The sequence below is a fragment of the Anopheles coustani genome, chromosome 2 (genome assembly GCF_943734705.1).
Source record: "Anopheles coustani chromosome 2, idAnoCousDA_361_x.2, whole genome shotgun sequence".
Lineage (NCBI taxonomy): Eukaryota > Metazoa > Arthropoda > Insecta > Diptera > Culicidae > Anopheles > Anopheles coustani.
The window spans coordinates 94,561,992-94,585,141 of record NC_071289.1 but is presented as its reverse complement, the minus strand read 5'-3'; the positions used below and the strand labels follow the sequence as shown (position 1 = coordinate 94,585,141).

The 23,150-nt window shown below is 48.2% G+C and overlaps 3 protein-coding genes across 3 annotated transcripts; 2 read left to right on the top strand and 1 right to left on the bottom strand.

The window, feature by feature from the left end:
- The first annotated feature begins 420 nt into the window (after nucleotides 1-420).
- LOC131262579 (uncharacterized) lies at nucleotides 421-1,559 on the top strand. The gene is made up of 2 exons (XM_058264620.1): nucleotides 421-1,177; nucleotides 1,255-1,559. The coding sequence occupies exons 1-2, from the start codon at nucleotides 421-423 to the stop codon at nucleotides 1,455-1,457; spliced, it is 960 nt and encodes a 319-aa protein (XP_058120603.1). The 3' UTR covers nucleotides 1,458-1,559.
- A 5,653-nt stretch (nucleotides 1,560-7,212) lies between these two features.
- Nucleotides 7,213-20,476, top strand: LOC131265390 (uncharacterized). The gene is given in 13 exon segments (XM_058267648.1): nucleotides 7,213-7,399; nucleotides 11,197-11,267; nucleotides 15,946-16,043; nucleotides 16,109-16,461; nucleotides 16,539-16,802; nucleotides 16,880-16,951; nucleotides 17,258-17,320; nucleotides 17,391-17,480; nucleotides 17,625-17,693; nucleotides 17,767-19,258; nucleotides 19,334-19,556; nucleotides 19,607-19,744; nucleotides 19,808-20,476. Coding segments are annotated over 13 exon segments (3,789 nt in total).
- LOC131262572 (proprotein convertase subtilisin/kexin type 5-like) lies at nucleotides 12,555-15,671 on the bottom strand. The gene is made up of 7 exons (XM_058264612.1): nucleotides 15,434-15,671; nucleotides 15,131-15,369; nucleotides 14,830-15,061; nucleotides 14,516-14,764; nucleotides 14,191-14,453; nucleotides 13,773-14,131; nucleotides 12,555-13,703 (listed from the first exon to the last, which is right to left on the bottom strand). The coding sequence occupies exons 1-7, from the start codon at nucleotides 15,609-15,611 to the stop codon at nucleotides 12,581-12,583; spliced, it is 2,643 nt and encodes an 880-aa protein (XP_058120595.1). The 5' UTR covers nucleotides 15,612-15,671; the 3' UTR covers nucleotides 12,555-12,580.
- Nucleotides 20,477-23,150: the final 2,674 nt, after the last annotated feature.

Here is a 23,150-nt window from a genome sequence, read left to right as displayed (position 1 = left end):
CGAAAAAACAATCTTAGCCCGTGCCGAAAACGAGGATGTGACCGGAATGGATTTTCGCGTACAATTGGTAACATCCAGTTTGTACTCAGGAATAGATCGGCAGGATCGGAAAACTAGTCGTTTTTGTATAAGTTATTATTTATTCTTTTAAGTAAACAATAAGTTTGTTCGTTGTGAATATGACCATTTATGCCTTGAAGCCTAATACTCGAAGGAACAAAATGTTCCTAAACAAAATGTGTAGGATAAACTACATGAAAACGAATGTTACGAAAAGAAAAATATAAGCTAGTTTGTACGAAGATGCTCTTGATTATTTTCACCTGGTGGGTGAGGATGGAATGAGATGTACTGTTGTAATTTCCCCACCCTCTTGACTCTCTAAGAGGTTACCATGGATACTGACTAGGACTGCCTAAAATGGAGGAAATTGGAGATTGTTGCATCAGTTTGCAAGTGTTTTTGATAGCAGTCGGACTGTGTGCAAACATGACTGAGTTGTTAAATAATACTATCCGTTCAGGCAAACGAGTAAATAAGATGCATTTTGTACAGAAGCTGTGGTTTGCGCTTAACAAAACTAATATCGATTGTCTCTACTGGAACGAAGATAAAACGGCGGTCGTCATCGATCTGGACAAGTTTGATGCATCGAAGCTGGCGGAGATTTTGAGATGTAATACAGCGGAAGATTTTCTGTGCATGCTTAAGCACTACGGTTTTGTGCGGCAACCGTTAGGAAAAAGTGACTCTAGTCATGCCATTTACCGTCATCCAGTTTTCGAAGGAAGCAACGAACAGCTAATCGATTGTTGGATGAAGGAAACTTACAACCAATTAGATGCAGACTATAGTGCAAGTGCGTGCTCATGTCTGCGACCAAACAGTTTGGCCAACGAATTTCGTCCGCGAGATATTGACGACAAGTTTGAGAAAGTGAAGGCGAACATAAGTAGAGAGATGAAGCTTCTCAATGCGTACATTCAGCAAGAGTACGTTAAGAACGGTGCCAACGGTGTCGATACATTGATCATTCCGTTAAAATATTACGATGATGCGACTCAAGCGAATGCAGTGACTACATCCAAGGAAACTCTGGGCGTCGATGGTTACCATGGTAAAAATGATTCCAGTGAGCTGCAAACTTACTTTGGAAACGTATTAGTCGAAGAGCAAGGTAATGGTGAAATAATAAGTCGTATATGTATGACACCCTACCCATTTCTATTTCGCTGTTGGTTGCTCTCCTTTCAGACGACGTAAAAGAAGAGTTTTACTTGATTGAACGCCAGGATTTAGACGAAAACTTGCCGGATTTAGCGGATCCAGTGACGACTACAGTTAAATCAGAACCCATGGATACGACGGTGGAAAACTACCTGTGTATAGACGAAGCAACACCGAACATGATTACGGATAGCGTGCTGTCATGTATTGAGCAACTGGACTACGAATGAATATGTTGTATGTTAACATACCGAAACAGGAGATTATTTTCAGATTTAAAACAAAATGTTCCTATGAATTTGAACCTAATTTAAATATACACTCCAACAACTACTCCCTGTAGATGGCGCCACACCTTAAAAAAATATAGTTATGGGAGATCCGAAAACACGCATAGAAAGGATTCTATCTAGTAACGGTATAAACAGGTATGCCAGTACTCCAAAGTTCTCAAAACGGGTGAAGAAGAGTAACGCTTGAAACGAATGAATTTTGCGAGTTCGCAACTGATTTATGCTAAGCTGCTTGAGGTAATAATTAAACCACAAGCATTGTATTTTGTAAACAATGTAGTTAACCTAGCAATACGAATCATGAAAAAGGGTTCGTCGCTTGGGTATTTTTTTTACCGAGGGTCGTACTAATATTCGTTTACTGACGATGGATACTATTTGTAGGCACTTATACTACCTTGCTAGGCGAACCACTTAGGCACGTGGTTGCACAAAGTCATGTGACAAACCATACTCGGGAGTCACTGTATAACATTTATTCCCTGGGTTAGGGTGAGTCGGAGAGTTTTTAAAAGAAAAACATGTGCTAAAGTTTTAAGGCTAGCAACTGATAAGTTAGTAGACAGCTTTTGGTATCAATTTCCTTGGGGCACTGTACATAACCGGAAAAAAGCTTAAACTCTCGGTCTGTGTGTAGCAGCCTACCGTTACAGTGGTAGGCAGATGAGTATGACCATCTTAAGACACTCGACATCTCGTGCCATTGCTGCGTGCTTCATTCGTAGTCGTGAGCAATGCTCACTTCGCCTGTACTGGTGGTGGTTGGCGCCGTCTATATCGACGGTACGCAGCGATGGGACATACGAACATGCCTCGCTCGTGCAGCAGCAATCGTCAGACCGCCAGTAGTGGTCGAGACCTGAAAGCGACTTGCTGCTCCATTCGCGGCCGGAGATCAACATAACCCTGTATATCCATTCCGATCGCTTCTGTATATCCGATTCGACACGGACAATTTCAGGTAAAGTTGAGCAGCGATTCTTCGTCACTGCTTCTGTAAAGGTTATCGCAATAGCTTAGAAAACGCTACGTAAAACGAATTGTCTTTGCGCAGCATCTCAACCGTTTTCTCAAGCTGAAAGCGTTCGGCTAGTAGCGATCGATGTGCGTGTGAGTGAAGTGCGACGGTAAGCCACCTCCCGAAACTGTGTTTCGCTGGGGCGGGGGATCAACTTGAGGCGAGCGGATTAAAACAACTTGCGCCGTGTACTCGCTTAGTTCGGTCCGATCGCCTTCGTTGGAATGTCGCTGCACCAACCCCTTGCGATGGAAGATTTGCAATTCGCTACATGAGATAGTCTGTACTGAGGGCCGATGAAGTGGCAACAACCCTCTTGAAACCAAGACTACGCGATCAAGTAACCTCAGCCAGTGCGTGCATGTGCGTATGTGAAAAGTGTCGCCAATGGATCTCAGCAATTCGTAACTTCGCTCATAACATCCCCCTCTCCCTCAACCCGCTTTACCCTAGAAGGAACCAGACGGGGTAATTAATTCCTGAATCGATCGACGAACGATATGGAGAATTGCACTTGCGTGTGATGTTGAAACTGATCGCCGTCGTTGTCGAATCGCAGTCGAGAGTCTAGGCTACCTCAAGAAACGCTCAACTGCGAGGAGTCGACCGTCGCTGGCTTCGATCGTGGACGCAGGTGATCGGTCTTCGTTATAATCGTGTCCGTCCCCAAGCCCCCGGCAATGCGGTGTTTGCGGTGGTATGCGCGAAATTCATCGAGCGTTACATCATCACTATTTTAAGGTTCCGAACAGGTGATGCGCCATGCTAGCTGTGTGTTGCATCTTGCGATTGAAGATTGATCGAACGAATCAGCCAAAGGAAGAAGTAAAGATGGATTCTAATATGTGCAACGCCGTAAGCTAGCGATGAAGGGGAGCGTTACACAAAGAGTATCAAATTAGTTCACAATCTCTGTTCGAATCCCGTCGTGGAAACGAAAAAATGCCACCGATTAATTGCAACATATTGGTAAACTTCTTCCTATCCAATGCGCGAAAATATTTTGTGTAGCTAGTGAAAGCGCTGTAGGACGTTTTCCCTGCATTATCTCCCCTTTTCTTGCGGTGCATTCCACCCTGGGAAAGGGATCGGAAAGGGTTGCGGCGGTAGGTGAAGGTTTATGTGGCTTTGGATGTGGCCACCTTCCCCCCAGCCGTTTTTGCGTTTATTTTGGAGGGGTTTTCGTGTGTCTTTTGGCATCGCGATGTCAACCTGTGGATAGATAGGTGAGAGAGAGGAAAAACCTGTTTTTCAGAAGCACCCATTGGATTTCCTTTTGGGACGTTTTGTTTGTATTTGAGCGATCGCACTTCGCGTGTTTATTTTTTTGTCCCCTTTTCTTAGCAAAGCGGAAGGATTTCGAATACATTCCTGGGCCAGCCGAAAACTTTCTCGACAAAACTGTAACCGGTTAATCCGGCACGGTCGAATCAAAAAGATTTGCGGGGCACAGCTTCGAGGGAGATGGGAGTGGGTGATGATGGCTGCGAGAGGGCGATCAGTTCCCGCCTTCGTCTGCTTCTGCTCCCTGTCCCACCAACCGATTATTAATATTCTAATGAGCACCACCGACAGAACTTGACGGGACTGGTTTGGACGACGATTCTGGCCATTCGAAACACGATCCCGACCTGTTTGCATTCTTATTGCAGCGTTGGCTGGCGTTTCTCGAAACCGCGATTGGAAGGATCGGCACTCGAACGTCGGCCTGCTGTAGACCATTAGAGAATGACATTGGAATGTCGCTGGTGGTGGGAGTTCACACCGAGCGAGAACGAGAGACAAGCCTCAACTTTTCAACCTTGAACCGTGCGTTCCGATTCTTATTGGTTGCTCTCTGTCTTGAGCCGTCTTGGCGCTCTTTCTGGTGGTGAGCTTTGTCGTGATTCTTGAGATCAGTCGGGCCAGAGGTTTGCATACATCGTCGACAAGTACTGGCGACGGAAACAGCAGTGTATTTGGATTGTGGTAAACAGAGATACGGCTATGCAAACGACAGTAATTTTCCGATTGATTGGTTGAAGGTTTCAGAAGCATGACATTACGCTGCCTCCAGATGTTTATCTCTTCAAAGTTGAACAATTTGTTGAATTTACCTCTTGGACATTGGTTAGGCAAATTCCAATGAAGAGGTTTTCATCAGATTCCAGTTCGCTGAACTGTCCTTAACAATTAACACACCTTTTACGGTGGAAAATGTGCGATAAGGCGACCTTGAGGTATTATTTTATGGTCATCTCACTTTCACCGCCCGCAGGCTCCCTAATTGGGCAAATGGAAAGTGTTGGCAAGCCACTGGCACCGGTTGGGACTTTCATTTCCTCGACTCGTAAAAAGACTCATTCATCTCGCGCCATCACCATCGTTAGTGGCTTTTATCATCTTACGCAATGCGTCAATCAGTTCCGGCCGAGCCATACTATAGCTTTCTCGTTAAGGTTTAATTACTTCCCTTTACAGTGCACCGATATGATAAACCAACCGTTCTCGCGATTTTAAAAATGGTCAATTTAATTACCACCAAACGACGGTTGCAACTATGGCCAGGTTGGCCGATCGATCAGTTGGCGATTCTAGGGAGGACGTCCCTGGCAACCAGCAACATGGACGCTAGATTAAACATGATCACCTTCAACAGAAGCGCCAAACAGCGGAACGTCCAATGCTCCATCGCTAGGCACCTCTTTCATGCCCCATTGCAAACGTGAAATCACGTTGAGAGGGAATAAGAAAAATGAAAGAGTGAGGTTGAGAAAGGAACGAAACGGATGGACGGATGTACAGCACGTCATTTGTAGTTTTGAGTACTTCGAACAGACATGTTAGCATTCTTAATCAAGTCAACAAAGCGAGATGACACTGGATGGATAAAAACGGTGACTTATGTCATCCGTTAGACCTGTTCACAGTTCGGGTACGACACCTGAGTGGCGTCGATGGCTGTGACTGATGCTGCATGGTGACGCTAGCTGTTGTCGTGTTCGTTACACTGCCACGTGACTGATGCGCTCTCGTTAAATGCACTTCCATGCACACCTTGGTTGTGTCAGTGTTCGTCAAATCAGACGTTCAAGTTGTAGAGCGAACAAAGCGATTTTCAATGAGCAGCTTCTTTTAGAGGAAAAGGATTCGTAGATTTGAAAGGCTACTTAGGGGCCAAGCCATGCGTGAAATATTTTTCAATAATAAATCAGTCAAAGAATGCTGGTTAAAAGCAACTTCTTTGTGAAGGAATAGTATGAAAATAGTTTTGTTTGATTGTTTCATTCCTTCCTCCATACCCTGAAGTTGCATGTCGCATACGAATCACACGCGAAATAGTTTTATGATGATCGAAGATTTATCCATTCGTGTCCATCCAACGCCTTCCTTCTGCCAGACTTGCCGAGTGAGTTGCGCTTCGAGATGGTGGAGTTCGATGTTTAAGTTTTCTTCGTAACACGCTCCACCGGAGAAATGGTTTGGAAATAGTTTCCTCTTTCTATGCTGATAGCTAGCCACACACACACACACACATACCGTCAACGTCGTCTGGTCTCGGGTAGGGAAGATTGGTTTGGAACACAATGAACCTGTGAATTGAATTTCTAATGGCTGATTCGTACCCCTTTTCCTTGCCGGCCATGGGTCTATTGGTTTCTTCGTCAACCGACTCATCTTTCGTTTGCTACTGCCGTTTTCTGCTGTTTCGTCTTGTGTATTAACATTTCTGCTTTCTTTGTTGCTTATCGTTTGTTTTTCCTTATTTTCTCTTTTTATTGCAGAATGCACGGCTGCTGCAGACAATTTTAACCCACAGGCAAAGTATTGCTTACAACCCTGCAGGAAAGGGTGGGTCTAGGAATTCCATCAATTTCAACCAGATACGATGGGCAGCCTTCGTAAAGGCAGCATAGCATAGATTGCCGATAGGTGGTGCACACAAATGAAGTAACGAACTCAGAATCGACGGAGACTTTTGCTTTCTAGCTGAAAACCGGTGAACCCATTTCCCTGACGCAAACTTCATCGAAAGCATTGTCCTGCGCAACCCGCACGCAGTCAACCTCTTTGACGTTGGTGAGTGGTTGAACATCGGAGTGGATCGGCGTGTTTCCCAAAGCGAGGATTTGAAATTTCTCAAATTCAAAAACCGACAAAACAAAACAGAACAACAACCCACCCACATACATGGCCGGTATCTGAACGAAACAATCGATGCAACGCGTGTGTCTGCAGCTGCAATCGTGAAACGCTCCTCAAGCGTGATGGTAAAGCGTGTTCAGTGCGCCAGCGAGCGGATTGTTGTTTGAAGTGCCAGGCGCGTGCGGGAAAAGTGCGCCACAGTCTAGTCGTCGGAGCAAGTGTGCGTATGTTAATGCTCTCTCATCGAGCGTTTCGTCACCGCCCGATCGATCCGTGGAGACGGCGATTGGCCAAGCATTGAAAAAGAAAGGCGGAGTTGTGAAAAGAAAAAGCGGCCCGCGGTACCTTTTAGTGAATCCAGTGACGAGTGTCATGAAAGCGGCCGATCAATATTCGTGAGCACAGAGTGAAATATTCATCCAGCGGCGTGTTATCGACCATCCCGCGCGCGGAAGATCGTTGAGTTGGTCATTCCCTTTTTCTGCTGTGTGGTTACATCCATCGTGTGTCTGAAAAGTGAAAATACGCCAAGCACTTAGGAGCTCGACGATGGCGCAAGGTGACGGCGGTGGTGGAACGAGGCCACTCTTGGTGGCAGGATTGGTGGTATTGCTTGCTGCCATACTTCAGCACGAGGCGGAGGCTCACGTTGCGCTTACGTTTCCACCGGCACGGAAGTACGACCTGGACTTTCTAGACAACTCACGCACGAAAGCACCATGTGGGATGCCGAAAGGTGAGTTTTTGTGTTTCAAAACAATCATTCCCTCTTTATGTCCAGAAATCAAGAACAACGACGCCATGGCTCCAAATAGTTTTAGTATATCTAACTAGGTTTTCGTCATCACGAAAGTCGTAGAGTGAATTGGTCGGTTTTGTTTGGTAAATATGTAAATTCACCTGCTCCAAAAGAAAGTTGATTTTTATCCTTCACCACGTTCAACCTAACTCAAGGTTGGGTGGAAAGGAAACAAGAAAGTCGGACTCGACCGACAACTACTCACCACCATGGGCTACTTTTGTGCTTTTCCTTCGGGAACACCCAGCAAACGTTCCGTAGGCTGGCGGAAGGTGTAATTATCATCGCCAAGGTAGTAATAAAATCCAACATCTTTTTCTGTCTTACACACGTATTTGCGATTGTCGAAAGTGATGGATACAAAACCCGGAAAACCTATACTTTTACTATAAAACCTGTAACTTTTTGAAAATGAAGTATGGTTTTGGTACATGTGTCAGGTGCAGGTTAAAACAATTCTTAAAAAGATGAATTGCGTGCAAGGTGTAGACGAAGAAATTCTCATCTGCCAAGAGTCGCTCGGCATGTTTGGCGTATGTTTTTACTACCGATGCATACCGGGACCTACTGGTGAACACTGGAGGCAATTTGCACCGTGACCTATTAACCGGAACCGGTCCGTATACTCCACATTCTGCACAAAACCTAGAGCTAGCACAAGACAGGAATAGGCCGGTCTTAAAGTGGGCTCAGTCTTGCAGGGAAAGGTTCAATTATTAACAGCAAAGCCGATGCAATGTGGCTCGGCTGACTCTTTATTTCACCCATGCATGTATAAAGGTATTAACTTAAGAAAAGGTAAAAAATGACAAGAAACTAGCAGTCTAGCGACTAGTGGCCCCACTATGTTTGCAGATCATTGAAACACTCACAGCATTGTGTACAATTTCAATGGTTAGTTTCCTCAAACATGTTTAAATAATTAAGATTCCGGTCTGAAGAAAACAAATATGAAATATTCGGAATGAAGTTATGTCGTATCAATATTTCACTTCCAACTGTGAACAGTCGTTGATACGCTACGATGGCATCATTGAAATCGCAGAGGCAATCGCCTCGGTTGTAGTTTGTAGGAATCCATGATGAATGTTTAATGATTTAAGCTTTGTGCAATCCGGAGATGTTATTGCTCTTTTGAGATTCCATTTCGTAACTTTTAAAAAGTTTCAACAAAACCGATCCTCCGTTTAGGGCGCCGTTAAAGAATATCTGTCTTTAACAAATACGATTCTCTTTCAATAAACGTTGTTCAAATTTAAAAGGAAGTGGAAAAAACACTCACATCAGCCCACGTTCCGATGAAGCAAAACACGAAAGAGGTCAAGAACCATGACCCTACCAGACGACCACGTAAACGAACCGAGGTTCGTGTCCTTGACTGGCGTTGAAGTTTTTTGAAGGGATCAACATTCGGTGGTGCGTTCCCACGTGACCACGTTAGATCGAGTAAAGTGATGGACACTTTTTTTTTGCTTCATCTTAAATAATCAATGGCCAGCCGTTGCAATAGTCAATTGTTTTTGTGCAATTCTGCGTGAATAAACCTTCAAAACAACATTCCATTGCAACATTGAAAAGTTAACGTAAGTAATGGAAAAGCAGAAACGTGTGGTGAATTTATATATTGTGCATTTTATGTTTTTTGTCTACAGTAGGTTGTGCAAATTAACTGAACTCGTCAGTGCACTCCAGCTATCTTCGTTGTAGTTTAAATAAAATCAAAAACCAAGCGCAATTTAATGTGCGCATTCAAAGCTATGCTCATAAACTAACCCCCTTGAAGGCTGTCAATTTTGTTTTATGAAGCGAGAAAAAGAGAGAGGGAGAGAAAAAGAGTTAGATATCGCCAAAGGGGGAGGAAAACGGCTCCATCCAAAGTTCAGGTGTGCGAGTCAAGCTGGAATGCGACTCTTTGCCGCGACGATTACCTACTCCATTGCGCGCCGTCAATGATCCACACGATGGAAGCGAAGGAAATCTGGAGCGGGTGCGTGTTTGGAATGATTCCCTGCACGAGAATGCTCGTAAGACCCACCACCATTGGCGAGTGCGTGGGTAAGTGAAGTAAAAAAAAGGATAGCATAATTGCGCAAACAGTCCTTCGAATATCCAAACAGCTGATGCCGAGTGTTAAAGCGGCTTGTGAAGGTGTGCTTGCATTATATTTTTAGTTAACCTTCAAACAAAAAGCACAAAGCTGCTTTTCAAATGATTTACTATGTACGTCGGTGTTAGTAAATCGTGTTTCAAATGATGACAAGGAAAAAATCAGCGAAAAATAAAACGTTGAAAAACAGCTTCTGACATTGCTAAGCTGTGATTAATCAACATTCTCGACCGTCCAGTGCGGGTTTTTCACTCAGAAGCAGCTCAAAATAAGTTCATTAATCATCGCTGACGGATGTTCATCAAACCGTTCATTGGAAGGGAAATATTTTAGTGTTATTTTCTCTAAACACAGTAAAGCTCTAAAATGTATATACATGTTTTCTTGTTTCTCTATTGAATAGATCACCCGTTTTGCGTGTTGTTAGTTAAAATTTGATCACAGCCATTATGAAACGTTATACGTTGACGCTGTATTGACTTCACCTTGATCAACAGTATTGCAACGGTTGAACGATTCGCGCAAGTGCATAAATCAAGTCGGGATTGTTTCTCGGCAGTAGGTTATCCTCTGGCGAAATTGAGGGGAAAATCGATGCAATTAACTTTTTTATCAGCTGAGGAAATAAATGCTAACGGTCAAACTGTCAGCAAGCAAGTAAAACGATGAGAGGCCGTGTGAACAACTCTTTATTGTGCATTTTCACCCATCTGTCAGCCGAAGCGTCAACGATGCGTGAGATATTTATTCCTTGAAGATTATCAACTAAGCAGCAGACAAAAGTAGCATCATTATCAAACTCTAAAAAGGGTACCACCCTTCAGGGAAAATTCCATGTTGGCGGGGAGGTTTTTCTTCCCACAGAGAAACTGAGTGCACCTTCACATTGAATTAATAAACGAACAATTGCCGTTCAACATCCACTCCACGCCGTGCGCGGAAGCTGCTGTCGGGGAGGCCACTCGAAAGGGCATCAAAATCGATTGGTAGCGCCCTGGGAGGACCATTTTCAGTCACCTCGGCAGCGTGCGTGTCACGCTTGGTTTTTATTTTATTCAATGTCCATGAGGGCATGCATGTCTTTGTGCAGTTTTGAGACAAATTGTTATTCTATGCCAAGCTATGCCAAAATTTAAAAAAGCAAAACGGAAGGTGTAAATTATGAAATGAAAGTACCTTTACACACCTTACAATTTTTAATTGTGAGTTATTGATGCACAAACAAAAGATAATTTTGAAAGCAAAGCAATGAATCCTGTACTTTTCCAAGTGCTTTGCATTCTAATGGTATAAACGCACTATAATCTAGCAGAAACGGAATTATTCTGTCGCTTCTCCGTTAGTCCGTTGGTTTAAACGTGACTCATCGATGCTCGTTGATGGAGCATGCATTCAAGTGTCTTCCGGTGCAAGTCAGCTACATTTCTCGCTTCCGTTTCAAGCTCCTATTGTGGCGAGGGCGAGCACATCGGAGTCGAAACGAAAGAATTTTCAATGCGAAATTAAATCATTTTCCTCTCATCGGAAATTCTCTCCCTGTTCCTATGTAGGGTATAGCGCATCATGCTTCGTTCTAGCAGTCTTCTAACTGGAGTCTTTTTTCTCTTTTGTGACGTTTCGGTTTCAGGTTCTTTGAAGACATCATTCATCGAGGGCAGCACGTTCAACGTTTCGTGGCATCTTGCCTATCCACATCGGGTAAGAAGATTGTTCACTCCAACACTCCCCTCACTCAATTCTCCTGTCCCCTGGTTGGAACATTCCCGCCAGAACGGTGGATCCGTTAAATCGAAGTATAACAGCAAACCGAGCGACACCCCCTCGTGAGAGGAATGTGCACCCATTATCATCACCGCGTGAGGTTTTTCTTTTTACCAGTTGGATCGCAACAGCATTTTCCAGTTGTCTGGCGGGTAACGGAATCTTTGGGGGTTGAAATTTTGATAACATTTTTGGTCGTAATCGTAAAATCACTTTGTTCGGCAGAAAAACAACACAAAGTTTTGGACGGAGTTAGTACTCTTGGGAATTGGTTTGAAATTCTGTTTCAGCAACAACACCACCACCACCACCAATTAGTAGCTGTGTTTGACTGTAGCGATTTATTTTATAATCGCAAAGAAGGAAACAAAAAATAAAGACTAAAATCCAAAGCCATGGAATTGAAGACAGTCGAGCATAGACCGAAGAAGGAAGTAAGGGAAAACAATGATGCCACCGGCATTACGGTTTTCGTTACGGTTGTTTTCCATTTCTGTGCGAGATTCTTTGGGACAACCCATCCCAGAGCAAATGTCATTGACAGCGGGTGTAGCGCAGGCTCCGCGGAAAACCGTTGGTCCAATTCTTTGGAAGTTGTTTTACTTTTGTGGAGCAGGGCGTCTCTTCGCGTGGAAGTTACCAGAGTTGGGTGCGTAAAGCGCCCGTACAACTCCAGTTTACCGTTACGGAGCAACACGTGAATCGTACGTTTGTATCAGCCATTTGCCACCCGAAAGCCATGCCGGAAAGAATAGGTGTTAGGCAAAGTATTAGGTCGTCGTATTAGCACGTTCCGTTCGATGCCATGCTACTGGTTTCACGTTTATGCAATCGCCGGTGTGAAAATGGCATTTTAAAATAGATCCTTTCAACTCATCGTGAGCGGCACACTACCATCATCGGCATCGGAGCCGTTGTTGTCGGTGTTGTTATACGCATACACACAATTAACACAATTTGTGTTGGGCCGGCAAACGTTCGTGTCGAGATCGAGATGCAATGATTACGACAGCCAAAGTGGACGACGTTTCTCTTCCGCATCGCGCTTATGCTTACGGATCTCATCGGTCCGTCCAATTATGAGCCGTTCGGGAAGCGAATTTTGTGTATCGCTTCATAATAAAATAGCTTTCCGATCAATCGGCCGTTGCTTAACAACCAATTCGGGTTTCGTTTAAAGTGATACCATGTAAGGCGAGCGAGATGCGATGTTGTTTTGGTGTGTAAGGCAAATCTTTATTCGGTCGCTGTTAAGCGTCTTTCCTAACGCAAGCTATTAATACGATAAAACCTAAGCTGATCGGCAACAAGTAACGCCCTTCGCTGAGTCTGTTGATGCCGCTCGACGGCCCCGGGGTGGTCGTAACGACGGGGGCCACCGTGATGCCAACGTTGGCGCTGGCCTTGCCGTTGCACCCGCTGAAGAGGCAGACCTCGCAGATGCTGACCGAGCCGCACTCGGTTTCACGAGCCGCCGTCGAGCACTTGCGCACCGTGTCGCCGTTCGACTGCACGATCGTGTAGCACTTGTTGGCCGTATCGTACGTCGGGCACTCGGTCGCCGTGCCAGCCTGGGCCGCCTTGCACGAGTCCCCGTCGGTGCGGGAGTCGCACTGGAAGCAGTAGAGCGGCGCCACCGGATACTGGGCCGTGTTGCAGTTGGCGATCCGCGAGACACACGAGAGACAGTTCTCTCCACGAGTGCATGCGGCCTGGTCGGAGGAAGGAAGGTCGGTGATGCAGCCACGCTCGGTCGCGCCAACGACTCCATCGTAATCCACGATCCGGCTGTAGCACGCGGCGTTGGTCGGGCGGGAGCAGGGTTCGGCGGCAATGCTGGCCGCTTGCGAACGGCACAGCGTATTGAGACCGCTGCGACACTGCACGCAGCTTCCGCTCGTTCCGTACGCCATCGGATCGTTGCAACCGGCCGTGGAGCAGGTCTGGCAGAGCGCCGAGCTGACACTGCACACGGACAGTTCCTCCGCGGTCAGCGAGCTGCTGCAGTCCAACCGGAGCAGTTGTCCGCTCGCGTCCGTTTGCACGACGCAGGTGTCGTTGGCACGATACACCGGGCAGTACTCCAGCCGGACGGACTGGTGCGACACGCAGGGAGGGTTGGTGCACCGATAGCACTGTTGGCGGGCGGCCGGGAAGATGGCTCTGTTGCAGCGATTCGCCGAGCATCGCTGGCAGGTGATCGAGCCGACCGATGCAGTGCACGAGGAGGAAACTGCTGCCGGCATGCTAGCCAAGCAACCTCGACGGAGGATTCCGTCCACGATGGCCGTCGCGCAGGTAGTGCAAGAGGAGAACGTTGTCAGAGCGCTCGGGTTTGTCGCACAACGTGGATCGGTCGACGAGTCGCAAGTCCTAAAACGCACAAGAGAACCGTGAAGTTAGTCAATCGAGCTGCAATGCCCACGGCGATCGTGTCCTTACAAGCAATCGATGTAGTCGAAGGTCACCTCGGCAGCATTACAGTTGTCGGTGCTGCAAAACTGACACCGGTTGCTAGAGGAGTTGCAGAAACGGAGCTCCGTTGAGGTCAGCAGCGAGCGACAGGTGCGTTTGCGGATTCCACCTTGCAGCAGCTGCACACAATCGTCCGACGGATCGGGACAGTATGTGTTCGCTGTCGATCCGACGGTGCACCGGCGACGGTCACTGGGAAAAATTTGAGTATTACACCCTTGGCCACCTTCCTCGATGCTGCACGTCACACAGTTGCTCCCGTCGTCCGCGCAGCCAAGCAGGTCGGATGCCGCACTTATGCAGCCCCGTTCGGTAGTCGATCCAATCTGCAACGCGTAGAATTATTTTAGAGATCCGAGAAAACCCATAAGCTCGCGAAACTTACCACTTTTGTGTAGCACTGCGCGTCCGACGGAATCTCGGTCGAAGGAGCCGGACATTGGGCGGGAGTAAGAGCCCCCGAGGCTGGCGCTATGCAGGAGGCATCCTCTACGGACGAGCAGAACGCGCACCGATGGTCCGTACGTGCTTGTAAGTTGCACTCCGATTCGCTGCAAATCGCACACTCGGGATGGGCGGTTTCGGTGCTCCGGCAGTTTTCCGGCACGCTCGACAGATCCGACACACAACCACGCCGATTAGGATTAACTGGTAACGGGAAGGAACAGAGTCAGAGCGTACTGTGGTACCGTGTTGGCGGGTTGACTTACATCCAGAGAACAAACTGAAGCATTCATCATCAAACTGTCGGCAGGTGACCAGATCGACCCTCGACCGAATGCAGCCAGTTCCCTCGCACTGGTAGCATTGCATTTGATTTTCGGCCACACTGTTGCCGGCATCGAAGGCTACGGTATTGCACAGCTTCTTCCCACAAAACGCACACTGCGTTGGATTGGCCTCACAGTAGGTGGCATCCGTGGAGGACAATGCGTTTTCGCATGACTTTTTCACGACACCTGCGAGAAAAAGTGAGTCATTGCTGGGAGAATCCAGTCCAGTTCTTGGCCGTGGCGAAACGTACCGTCCGCTCGCTTGAGGATAACGCATGCATCATACGGATCATCGCAAGTCGCTGCCGATGCAGTATCTGCATCGCATGCATCCGCACTTTCGCATGTGATGCACTGCTGTCGATCCGTCGGGAACTCATTCGTATTGCAACCTGATCCGACGCAAGTGCTACAATCTGCCCCGCTGCATCCATCCACCTCACTCTGGGACGTGATGCAACCCCGTTCGGTCACGCTGCCAATCTGAGGACGAAAGTACAACGTTCAGCAGAAGGTGTGAGCACTCGTGCACCTGTACGCAGTATCATTTACCACTCGACTGAAGCACTGCGCTGCGGTCAAATCCACCGAGGTTGCGGCCGCACACTGACTAACGACTAACTCGGCCGCATTGGATGCACATGCCGGGGTTTCAACGGACGAACATACGGCACACTGATGCTTGGGGTGTCCACTATCGTTGCACGAGTCCGTTGCGCAGGACACACATCCATTTGCAGTGCAAGAGGCAACGCTCGCCAGCGGCAAGCAGCCTCGCTCCGTCGCCAGAACTGTAAGAAACGCAAAGATGAACGCTCTCCGAAGGTGAAAACCGCACTTTGCGAGGGAGCTTACGGCTGGTGGCGTCGAATTGGGTGTAGCACAGGTCGTCCGAATTCGTACACGTGACGACGGTGGCAACGGTAGACCCTTTCACACAGTCTTCTCCCGTACAACTGTAGCAGTCTATGGCATCCACTAACGTCGGCCAAACGAAGGGGCTCGCAAGAACTAGCACCACTGGCACGAGCATCGTTCTCAACGGTTCTTTGGCACTATTCTTCTTCACTAGTACGGCGCACGTTCAGAGACAATTTTGCCATCGAGGGCACTGCCAACTACTCGCAGCATTGGCTGCCGGTCGACCGCTATTTATAAGCATCAGGTCGGTTCCGGGGACTCTTCAAACGATTTTTTTCTCTTGACACACTTGAACTTGACATCCAATCGATTGGATACGCGGAGTTGACTTTAAGATAACAGAACCATCGACCACTGGACACTGGAGCGCTGCTGGAAGTTGGACGCTAGCGTCTCAGAGCTGGAGTGTAGAAGTAAATATTGTTTCGTTTTGTTCTCGCCCGCAGGGTGGCTTCCGGTTGGAGGTACTCGATACCAAGGAGAAACCGGTGCTGAATTTGACACCAAGTAGCAAGGAAAAGCGATTCGTGCGCGATGACGTAACGTAAGTAGGTCCCCAGCTAGGAACAACAATGAGGTGCTACAACTGGAATATGTCGCACATTTCAGCGCTCAACAGTATCAGGTCTCGCTGCCGAGGAACTTCACCTGCCGGGACTGCACGCTGCGGTTGGTCCGGCAGGCGGACGAGTGGGGTGGCAACTATCGGTTTTGGTCGTGCGCCGACGTGGACATTGTGCCACGGCGCGAGCACCACGAGACCTGCTCCGGCCACGGGAAGTTCATTGCGCGCTGCAAGTGCGACAAGAAGTACTACGGACAGCGCTGCGAGTTCTGGGATGAGTGCGTCTCCAACCAGGACTGCGGCATCCAGGGAACATGCGTGGACCTGGGCGGAACGTCGCTGCCGCGGCGTCAGTGCTACTGCCGCCTCGGATGGTTCGGTCCGGGATGCAACAAGAGTGAGTACCACTACGAGCGCGCAAGCGAGTTATGTTATTAGTTATGAGACACTAACATTATTTCTCTCGCCCACCAGAATCGCCGATCAAGTCCACCGACATCGACTATTCGGTGTACAAGGCGAAAACTCTGTCGCCAGATCTGAACGTCTACTGGCGCGTGCTGAAGGACCAGAACGAAGTCGAGATGGTTCTGAAGGTGAACGGCACTTCGTGGGTAGCACTCGGTTGGCGACCGCGTAAAATGACGGCAGAGTGTAAGAACTTCCCCTTAATTGGTGGTGCGGCGGAAGGAGCTGTTGCCGAACCCGAACCCGCCAGTGAACCAACCTCCGAACCAGGTTTGTCGTGCAATTCCAGTTGATATTTTACACGAAACTCTAACTGAATGTTTTAATTATTCTCGTACAACGCGAAGAGCCGGAAACAGAACCTGAGCCAGGAGCTGAGCCGGGAGCAGAACCGGGAGCAGAACCGGGAGCAGAACCGGGTAAGTTAGTCTTGCTGCCTTAAAAGAGCCAAATTTTATTCACGGCCTGTGTGACAACTCGTTCATCAACCGGCCAACATTCGTGTGACTCAATTTATTTTTATCGTTCGCCTTTTCTCGCTGTATTAAGTCAGCGTTGATAGTGAAGTGCAGTGTAAAGAAACGTTGCTTTCGAATGGCCATACAGCAAGAAGGAAAATATTGTCCCTTATCGCAATCTCGGTTTGAATGGTGTTTTAGCTTGCTTTACTTTGTCGTTGTTACGCCCTACATCGTCATTCATTCCCATTTTTCTACCGCACCCAGAGCCACCGAAATCAGCACCTGAACCAGCATCGGAGCCTGGAGCGGAACCCAGTTCAGAACCAGGTTGGACGGGCGGGCGCAAACATGTAATCTGTTTATGTTTGAGTTGCTAAATATCTCGTTTATCTTGCAGCACCGAAAAGTGAACCAACTCCGGAAGGGGAACCAGCCTCGGAACCGGAACCAGTAAGTGAGCCTTCATCAGAGCCCACTTCTGAGCCAGGTAACGATGGGTTCCATTGAAAGAGATAATTTCTTTGTCCATGAGAGGTTATTTTGTAATTTGTCAAGAACAAGAAGAAGCTTTTGAATTATATAACTCACCAGAAAGATTGAACTTGCATGTTGTCTTTTTTCCTTCCAACAGAACCCAAAGGAGAACCTGAACCAGAACCTAATGCTGCAGAACCGGCCGTCGAGCCTGGAGCCGAACCAGGTTAGCATAAATCCAGGACGCTTTAATTAATGCTGGTGAATGAGTTTAACATTAAGCAACTGTACTCCTACAGAGCCCAAATCGGAACCCGAGCCGGCCGGTGAGCCGGAACCTGAGAGCGTTACGGAGCCTTCGGCTGAACCGCAGAAGAGAAGTAAACGTGCTGTTACCGCAACACCCTCAGCAGAGCCGGAACCTGAGCCAAAAACCGAACCGACATCGGAACCTGCGGCATCCAAGCCCAAACCAAAGCCCAAACCGACCGTCGCGGCCCAGACGTTGAAGCTGAACCCTTACACTCCCCGGCATGACTTCAATCCGATGGATTGTACGGATATCGTGATCGGTACGGCACGCGGGGAAAACCATCGCGTGTGGGACTACTACACCCGCGACCGGTCGACTCCCCGGCAGGACAGCTTCTGGGGTGGCAAATCGGACCTCACGGCGACGGGCGGGTTCGAGAAGGATGGCGTCACCACGATCGTGTTCCGGCGTCGGCTGGATGCGACCGAACCCACCGATCACGCCATCGTCGACGATCTGATGCACGTGATTTGGGCACGTGGGCAGGAGCCGGGAGCGTACGTGCATTCTCCACCTTCGGGAGTGGAGAAAGAAGCCGCCTCGGTGAGCGACTTCTACCAGCCGGACGAGCTGAAGTACCACGGACACAAGATGCAGCGAGGAGTGACACAAATAAATTTCCTCGAGGACGAGCGCCGATCGCCGGTGGTGGCGACCGCGCCGGGAGTGTCCCCGGAAGCGGGTGTGAGTGCAAAGGCACCCGCCAGCGGTGACGTGGTGCTACCGGCTGGACCGGTCGGACACGAGTTGGACAACGAGTGCCACGGGTTCTACAAGTTCCCGCGCACGTGCGACCCAGCGCAGGCCAACTGCGAGTACTTCCTCAGCTGGCAGACGGTGGCTCGCGGAGAGGCGGTCCACTTCCATCTGGAGACGAAGAACACGGCCACGTGGACCGGAGTCGGCTTCAGCAACGACCAGAAAATGTCGCAGACGGACGCCGTCATTGGCTGGGTGGACAAGACGAGCGGGCGGCCGTTCCTGATGGACACCTGGATCAATGGCTACTCGGCGCCGAAGCTGGACGGCCGGCAGGACTTGTACAATGCGTCCGGCGCGATTCAGAACGGACGCACCGTGCTGGACTTCTCGCGCAAGCGCATCACGGGCGACGAAAGCGACCTGGACTTCACGGAGGATCGTTGCCTGTACCTCATGTTTCCAATCGAGGGCGGCTCCTTCAACCCGGTCAACAAGAAGATCGGCAAGCACATGTCCGTCCCGGTGGTGACGGATACGCGCGTCTGCATAAAGTCGTGCGCCAGCATGTTCGAGGAGCCGGTGGTGGCTACGCCCGCTCCGGACCGGATCGCCTACGGTGCGTCGATAAAGCTGACGAACCTGGCGTCCGGGTTCCAGGTTCCCCAAGCTGGAACACCCGAGCACCGCGATCTGTCCAAATCAGTCGCGGACACATTCGACGGAGTGCTAAAGGAAGTCTCCGGCTTCCATCGGACGGATGTCGTCGATTTCGAGAAGTAAGTGTGTGTGTGAAAGGCACACATTTCATTGACGGTGGAGTATTTATTTGCGTTTCTCTACTCTTCTCACAGCGATGCCGACGGCAGTGTGCTAGTGAAAATGAACATTCTCGTCGACAAGGAGCTGAAGGATGGGCGCCGAAACCCACAAGTCGATGATCCAGCGGCGCTCGAGCAGACCATCCACAACCTCATGACGAACAACCTTTCCTCCGGCAAGGTGGGAGCGTTCTCCGTCGATCCCATGTACCTGACATTTAACCAACTGGAAGGTAAGCAGGGGTAGCGGTGGACAGTGCCACAAGCCTAATGTTACATTCGTTTGCAGCACCAACACCGGATAAGCCCAGGGAAGAGTACGATCTGTTGCCGGCTGGCGTGCGCCTGTATTTGATCTTGGGATGCATCGCAGGACTCGTATTCATTGCCATCATACAGGCTACCTGCACCATTATCAAAACCCGACGAACAAACCGATTGAAGGTACGTTTCGAAACTTACGAGGTTAAGTTCGTTGGACTAAATCTTCATCTTCTCTTGCACCAGGATCAATTGATTCCCAACTCGGCGTGGAAGGACTACTCGTCGAATACTAACTACGCGTTCGACAACTTCGAGCCGGAGAGCAAGTCGTCCCACGGTAAGGGACGCTCCTCCGATCGAGCCTATAGCAACGGCAACAGTCAGCAGACGACGCTGCAGATGTCGCACTCTCCCAACAAGTCCCAGTACTACGAAATCGATCGGACGGACGGTACCGGTATGCCGCCGCACCGTGGCAACGGGTCGGACTACCGCAATGGCAGCTCGGGCTATCCGGCGTACTCGGGCCAGCAGTCCCGCCATGCTTACGGCGATCGAACAAATGGCGAGCGACCTTCGTACGCCGACCGGGCCTACTCTCTTCCGCGCCCAATGCAGCAGCAGCAGCAGCAGCAACAGATGCAGCAACGGCATCACCAGGACATGCAGTCCGGTCGGCCCGCCAACGACTACTACACGCAGGATCGTCGGGGCAAGAGTCGCAACAATGGCGCCCACTATGCAGCGGCCGGGAACGGCAACCACCATCAGCAGCAACACCACCAGCAACAGCAACAGCAGCAGCAACGTCCCATGCCAGACTCGTCCGATCTGTACTTCACACCGACGCAGCGAAAGTACTCCGGTGAAGTGGTGCGAGTATTTGTCGATTACAATAAGGACAAGAAGTAGATGGGGGGAAGATCTGCGACCCTCGAAAACAAATTCTTCATTTTTCCTCATGCTTTCGAACGCATACCTCCGTCTACACTGCTTTTTTTAATCATTTACCATTCTTTTAAAACTTCTCGAAACAGCAAAATACTCTCCAACAAGGTAATCGGCGAACGGATGCCCCAGGCAGGTTCACTCGAACTGTATATAACATGTTTTATTACTTTTATTTGTTATTCAAACTCCCGCTAGAAAAGCGCGACCGCTTTGCAGCGTTCGTTTTTCGTGTAAACAATTTATCTGTTTTATTTTGAATGCGACATTTTTATTAGTTTGTTTTACTGTACAGATCCGGACATAGTTGAGCGCGTTGATGTCTAGCTCTTCTTTTAATTGTAGCGTTATTGGATTGTACATGCATAGTAGTGGTTAATACGAATGAGCCTACGATAGAACATGAATTGAAATCCAGAACTCCATTTCAAGTAGTAAAAGGGAGGTAGTGGTAAGTTCCATCAAGTGAAGAAAAGGGAACCTCATGCACGATGGTACAAAACACAAGATTTATGCTTCCCGTACGATAAGACAGACCTTGAAGATGGCGGCGGTTCTTTCGTAACCTTTCAATTCAGCTAATCGATACCACCGTTGGGCACGACAGGAAGAGCGCAAGGGTGAATTCCATTTTCCCATAATGTAGATTAATAGGCAGGTCGGAATTTCCAATCCTCGAACGAACGCATAACAATGCCCAATGCCAGTTATGCGCATGCGCGAAAGCCCGTGCGCGGATCCATATTTTAATCTCTTGTTATAACAAAAGAGTGGTAACGAAACGAAAAACACACACACACAGAAACACACAAATAAAACAAAAAAATAAAACAAATCGAAAGGCGTCCGTCTTGTCTCCATTGTTGTACCATGTGTTTAACGCGTGGCTGGATTAGTTGTATGTGATCACCGAAAATAGGTCCGTTTGAAAACTTCCCTCCGGCAACGCAGCCTCCTTCCATTCCAGCGTGGTCGTACAGAAATGAAATCGATACAAGTTTTATTTTTTCACTTGTCCCACACTGCTCCAATGTAGACACATGAAAGCTCCATTCATTGTACATCCTGCCCTCAACGATCAGATATTGTCAAGACGCGTACACAATCGACTTGGTGGTGTTTAATCTTATGTCGCCCCGACCGCATGCAATCTTTTCACTCCGCTTTCCAGGGCAAGGATCAAAGATGTGTGAATTTTTGATTACGTAATCGGACTACTCAGCCAGTATGATGCAGCTAGTTTATTTCTCTTCCACTGCTTTCTTTAAACATCCAGTGCGTGCTGCATAAAAATGGAACCGTCGAAAAATACGAGGATACAAACAGGCTGTGGGAGGTTGCCCTAAAAGTCACTCGATTCTTCGGTTGTAGCTAAACTGGAGCAAATAACATCTCATACCCGGACAGCTCTACCTTCCGTTGATTGATGGCACGATTTAGTGTTTCGCTTTGTTTCAAATACAAGCAACCCATTTCGCACTCGGCTTTACTACATACTCTTGGGCCTTTGGTGAGAAGGGTGATCTCCGTCGAATCGTCTTGTATTATATGTATCACTTGGCCATCAGAATTCCAACGGGTTCAGCAGATGGGTAACCCCGGGGCGTGAATTCGACGCTCTGTGTGTAGCAGCCTCTCGCGGCTTCTGAACCAGTTTCAGATACCTTTCATAAGCGGCCGAAAAGGGTTAAACGATCTTTACAATAACAGCAAAAAAAAAAAATCCTAAACTATGCGACGACCTTCTACTATCTCTCTCCGCTGTAAGGTTGCGTGATTCTGCTCAGTCAATGGAAGTTCGATTGCACTCTTGATGTGTGTTTGAAGCCTGCGGCATGGCTTAAGTGTCAAATAAAGCAACCGAAATGACCTGCCGCATGTCTCCGGCATGTCGGCGGGAAAAAAAGGTATCGTTAAAAGAGAGTTTCTGTTCGTGTGTGTACGTGTGTATGTGACGAATGGGAAGGAGTCTTCAGAGTCAGAGACGGCACTTCTACTGGGGGGTCGACCGTGAGTCGATTACGTAAACCCTTGCACCGTAGACGACAACAGCTCGACCCGAGCAGCACTCTGGGTAATGAAGTACGCATTCCATCGCACACGCACGCATACATTTGTAATCCGAGGGAAATATTTTTTGGAGTGCGATATGATTGATTTATCTAATTGCGTGCAGCCTTACTGCATGGTTTTTGGAGATGCACTGAAGACCAATGGTGATCATTGAAAAAAATCCAGCTTGTGAAATTATTATGTTCTCTCACTTACACTTGATTGGCAAACAAAATGAATCCCACATAGAACTAAAACAATAAAAAAAAAACTCGAAATTCAAACGAAAGACTTCAATGGTGCCGAAAAGCGACGAACTCAATCGAGGTGTTAAATGCCTGCGATGCAATAGGAGCAATGATGCAAGGATCACCGCCATCACTCTCAAAAGCAGTTATGATTCACACGAGCAAATTGATTCAACTATTTCCGTGCGGGCTTTTCGACGAGCCAAAATCATACTGGAGCAAGATTGCCCAGATAAGTCCAAAATCGGTGGCACTCTATCGGTGCATCGTTTATACATCTACATCGTTTAGCTGCAGCAGCAGTCGATTGCATCATTGGCATTTCTGTCGCTGCTGTT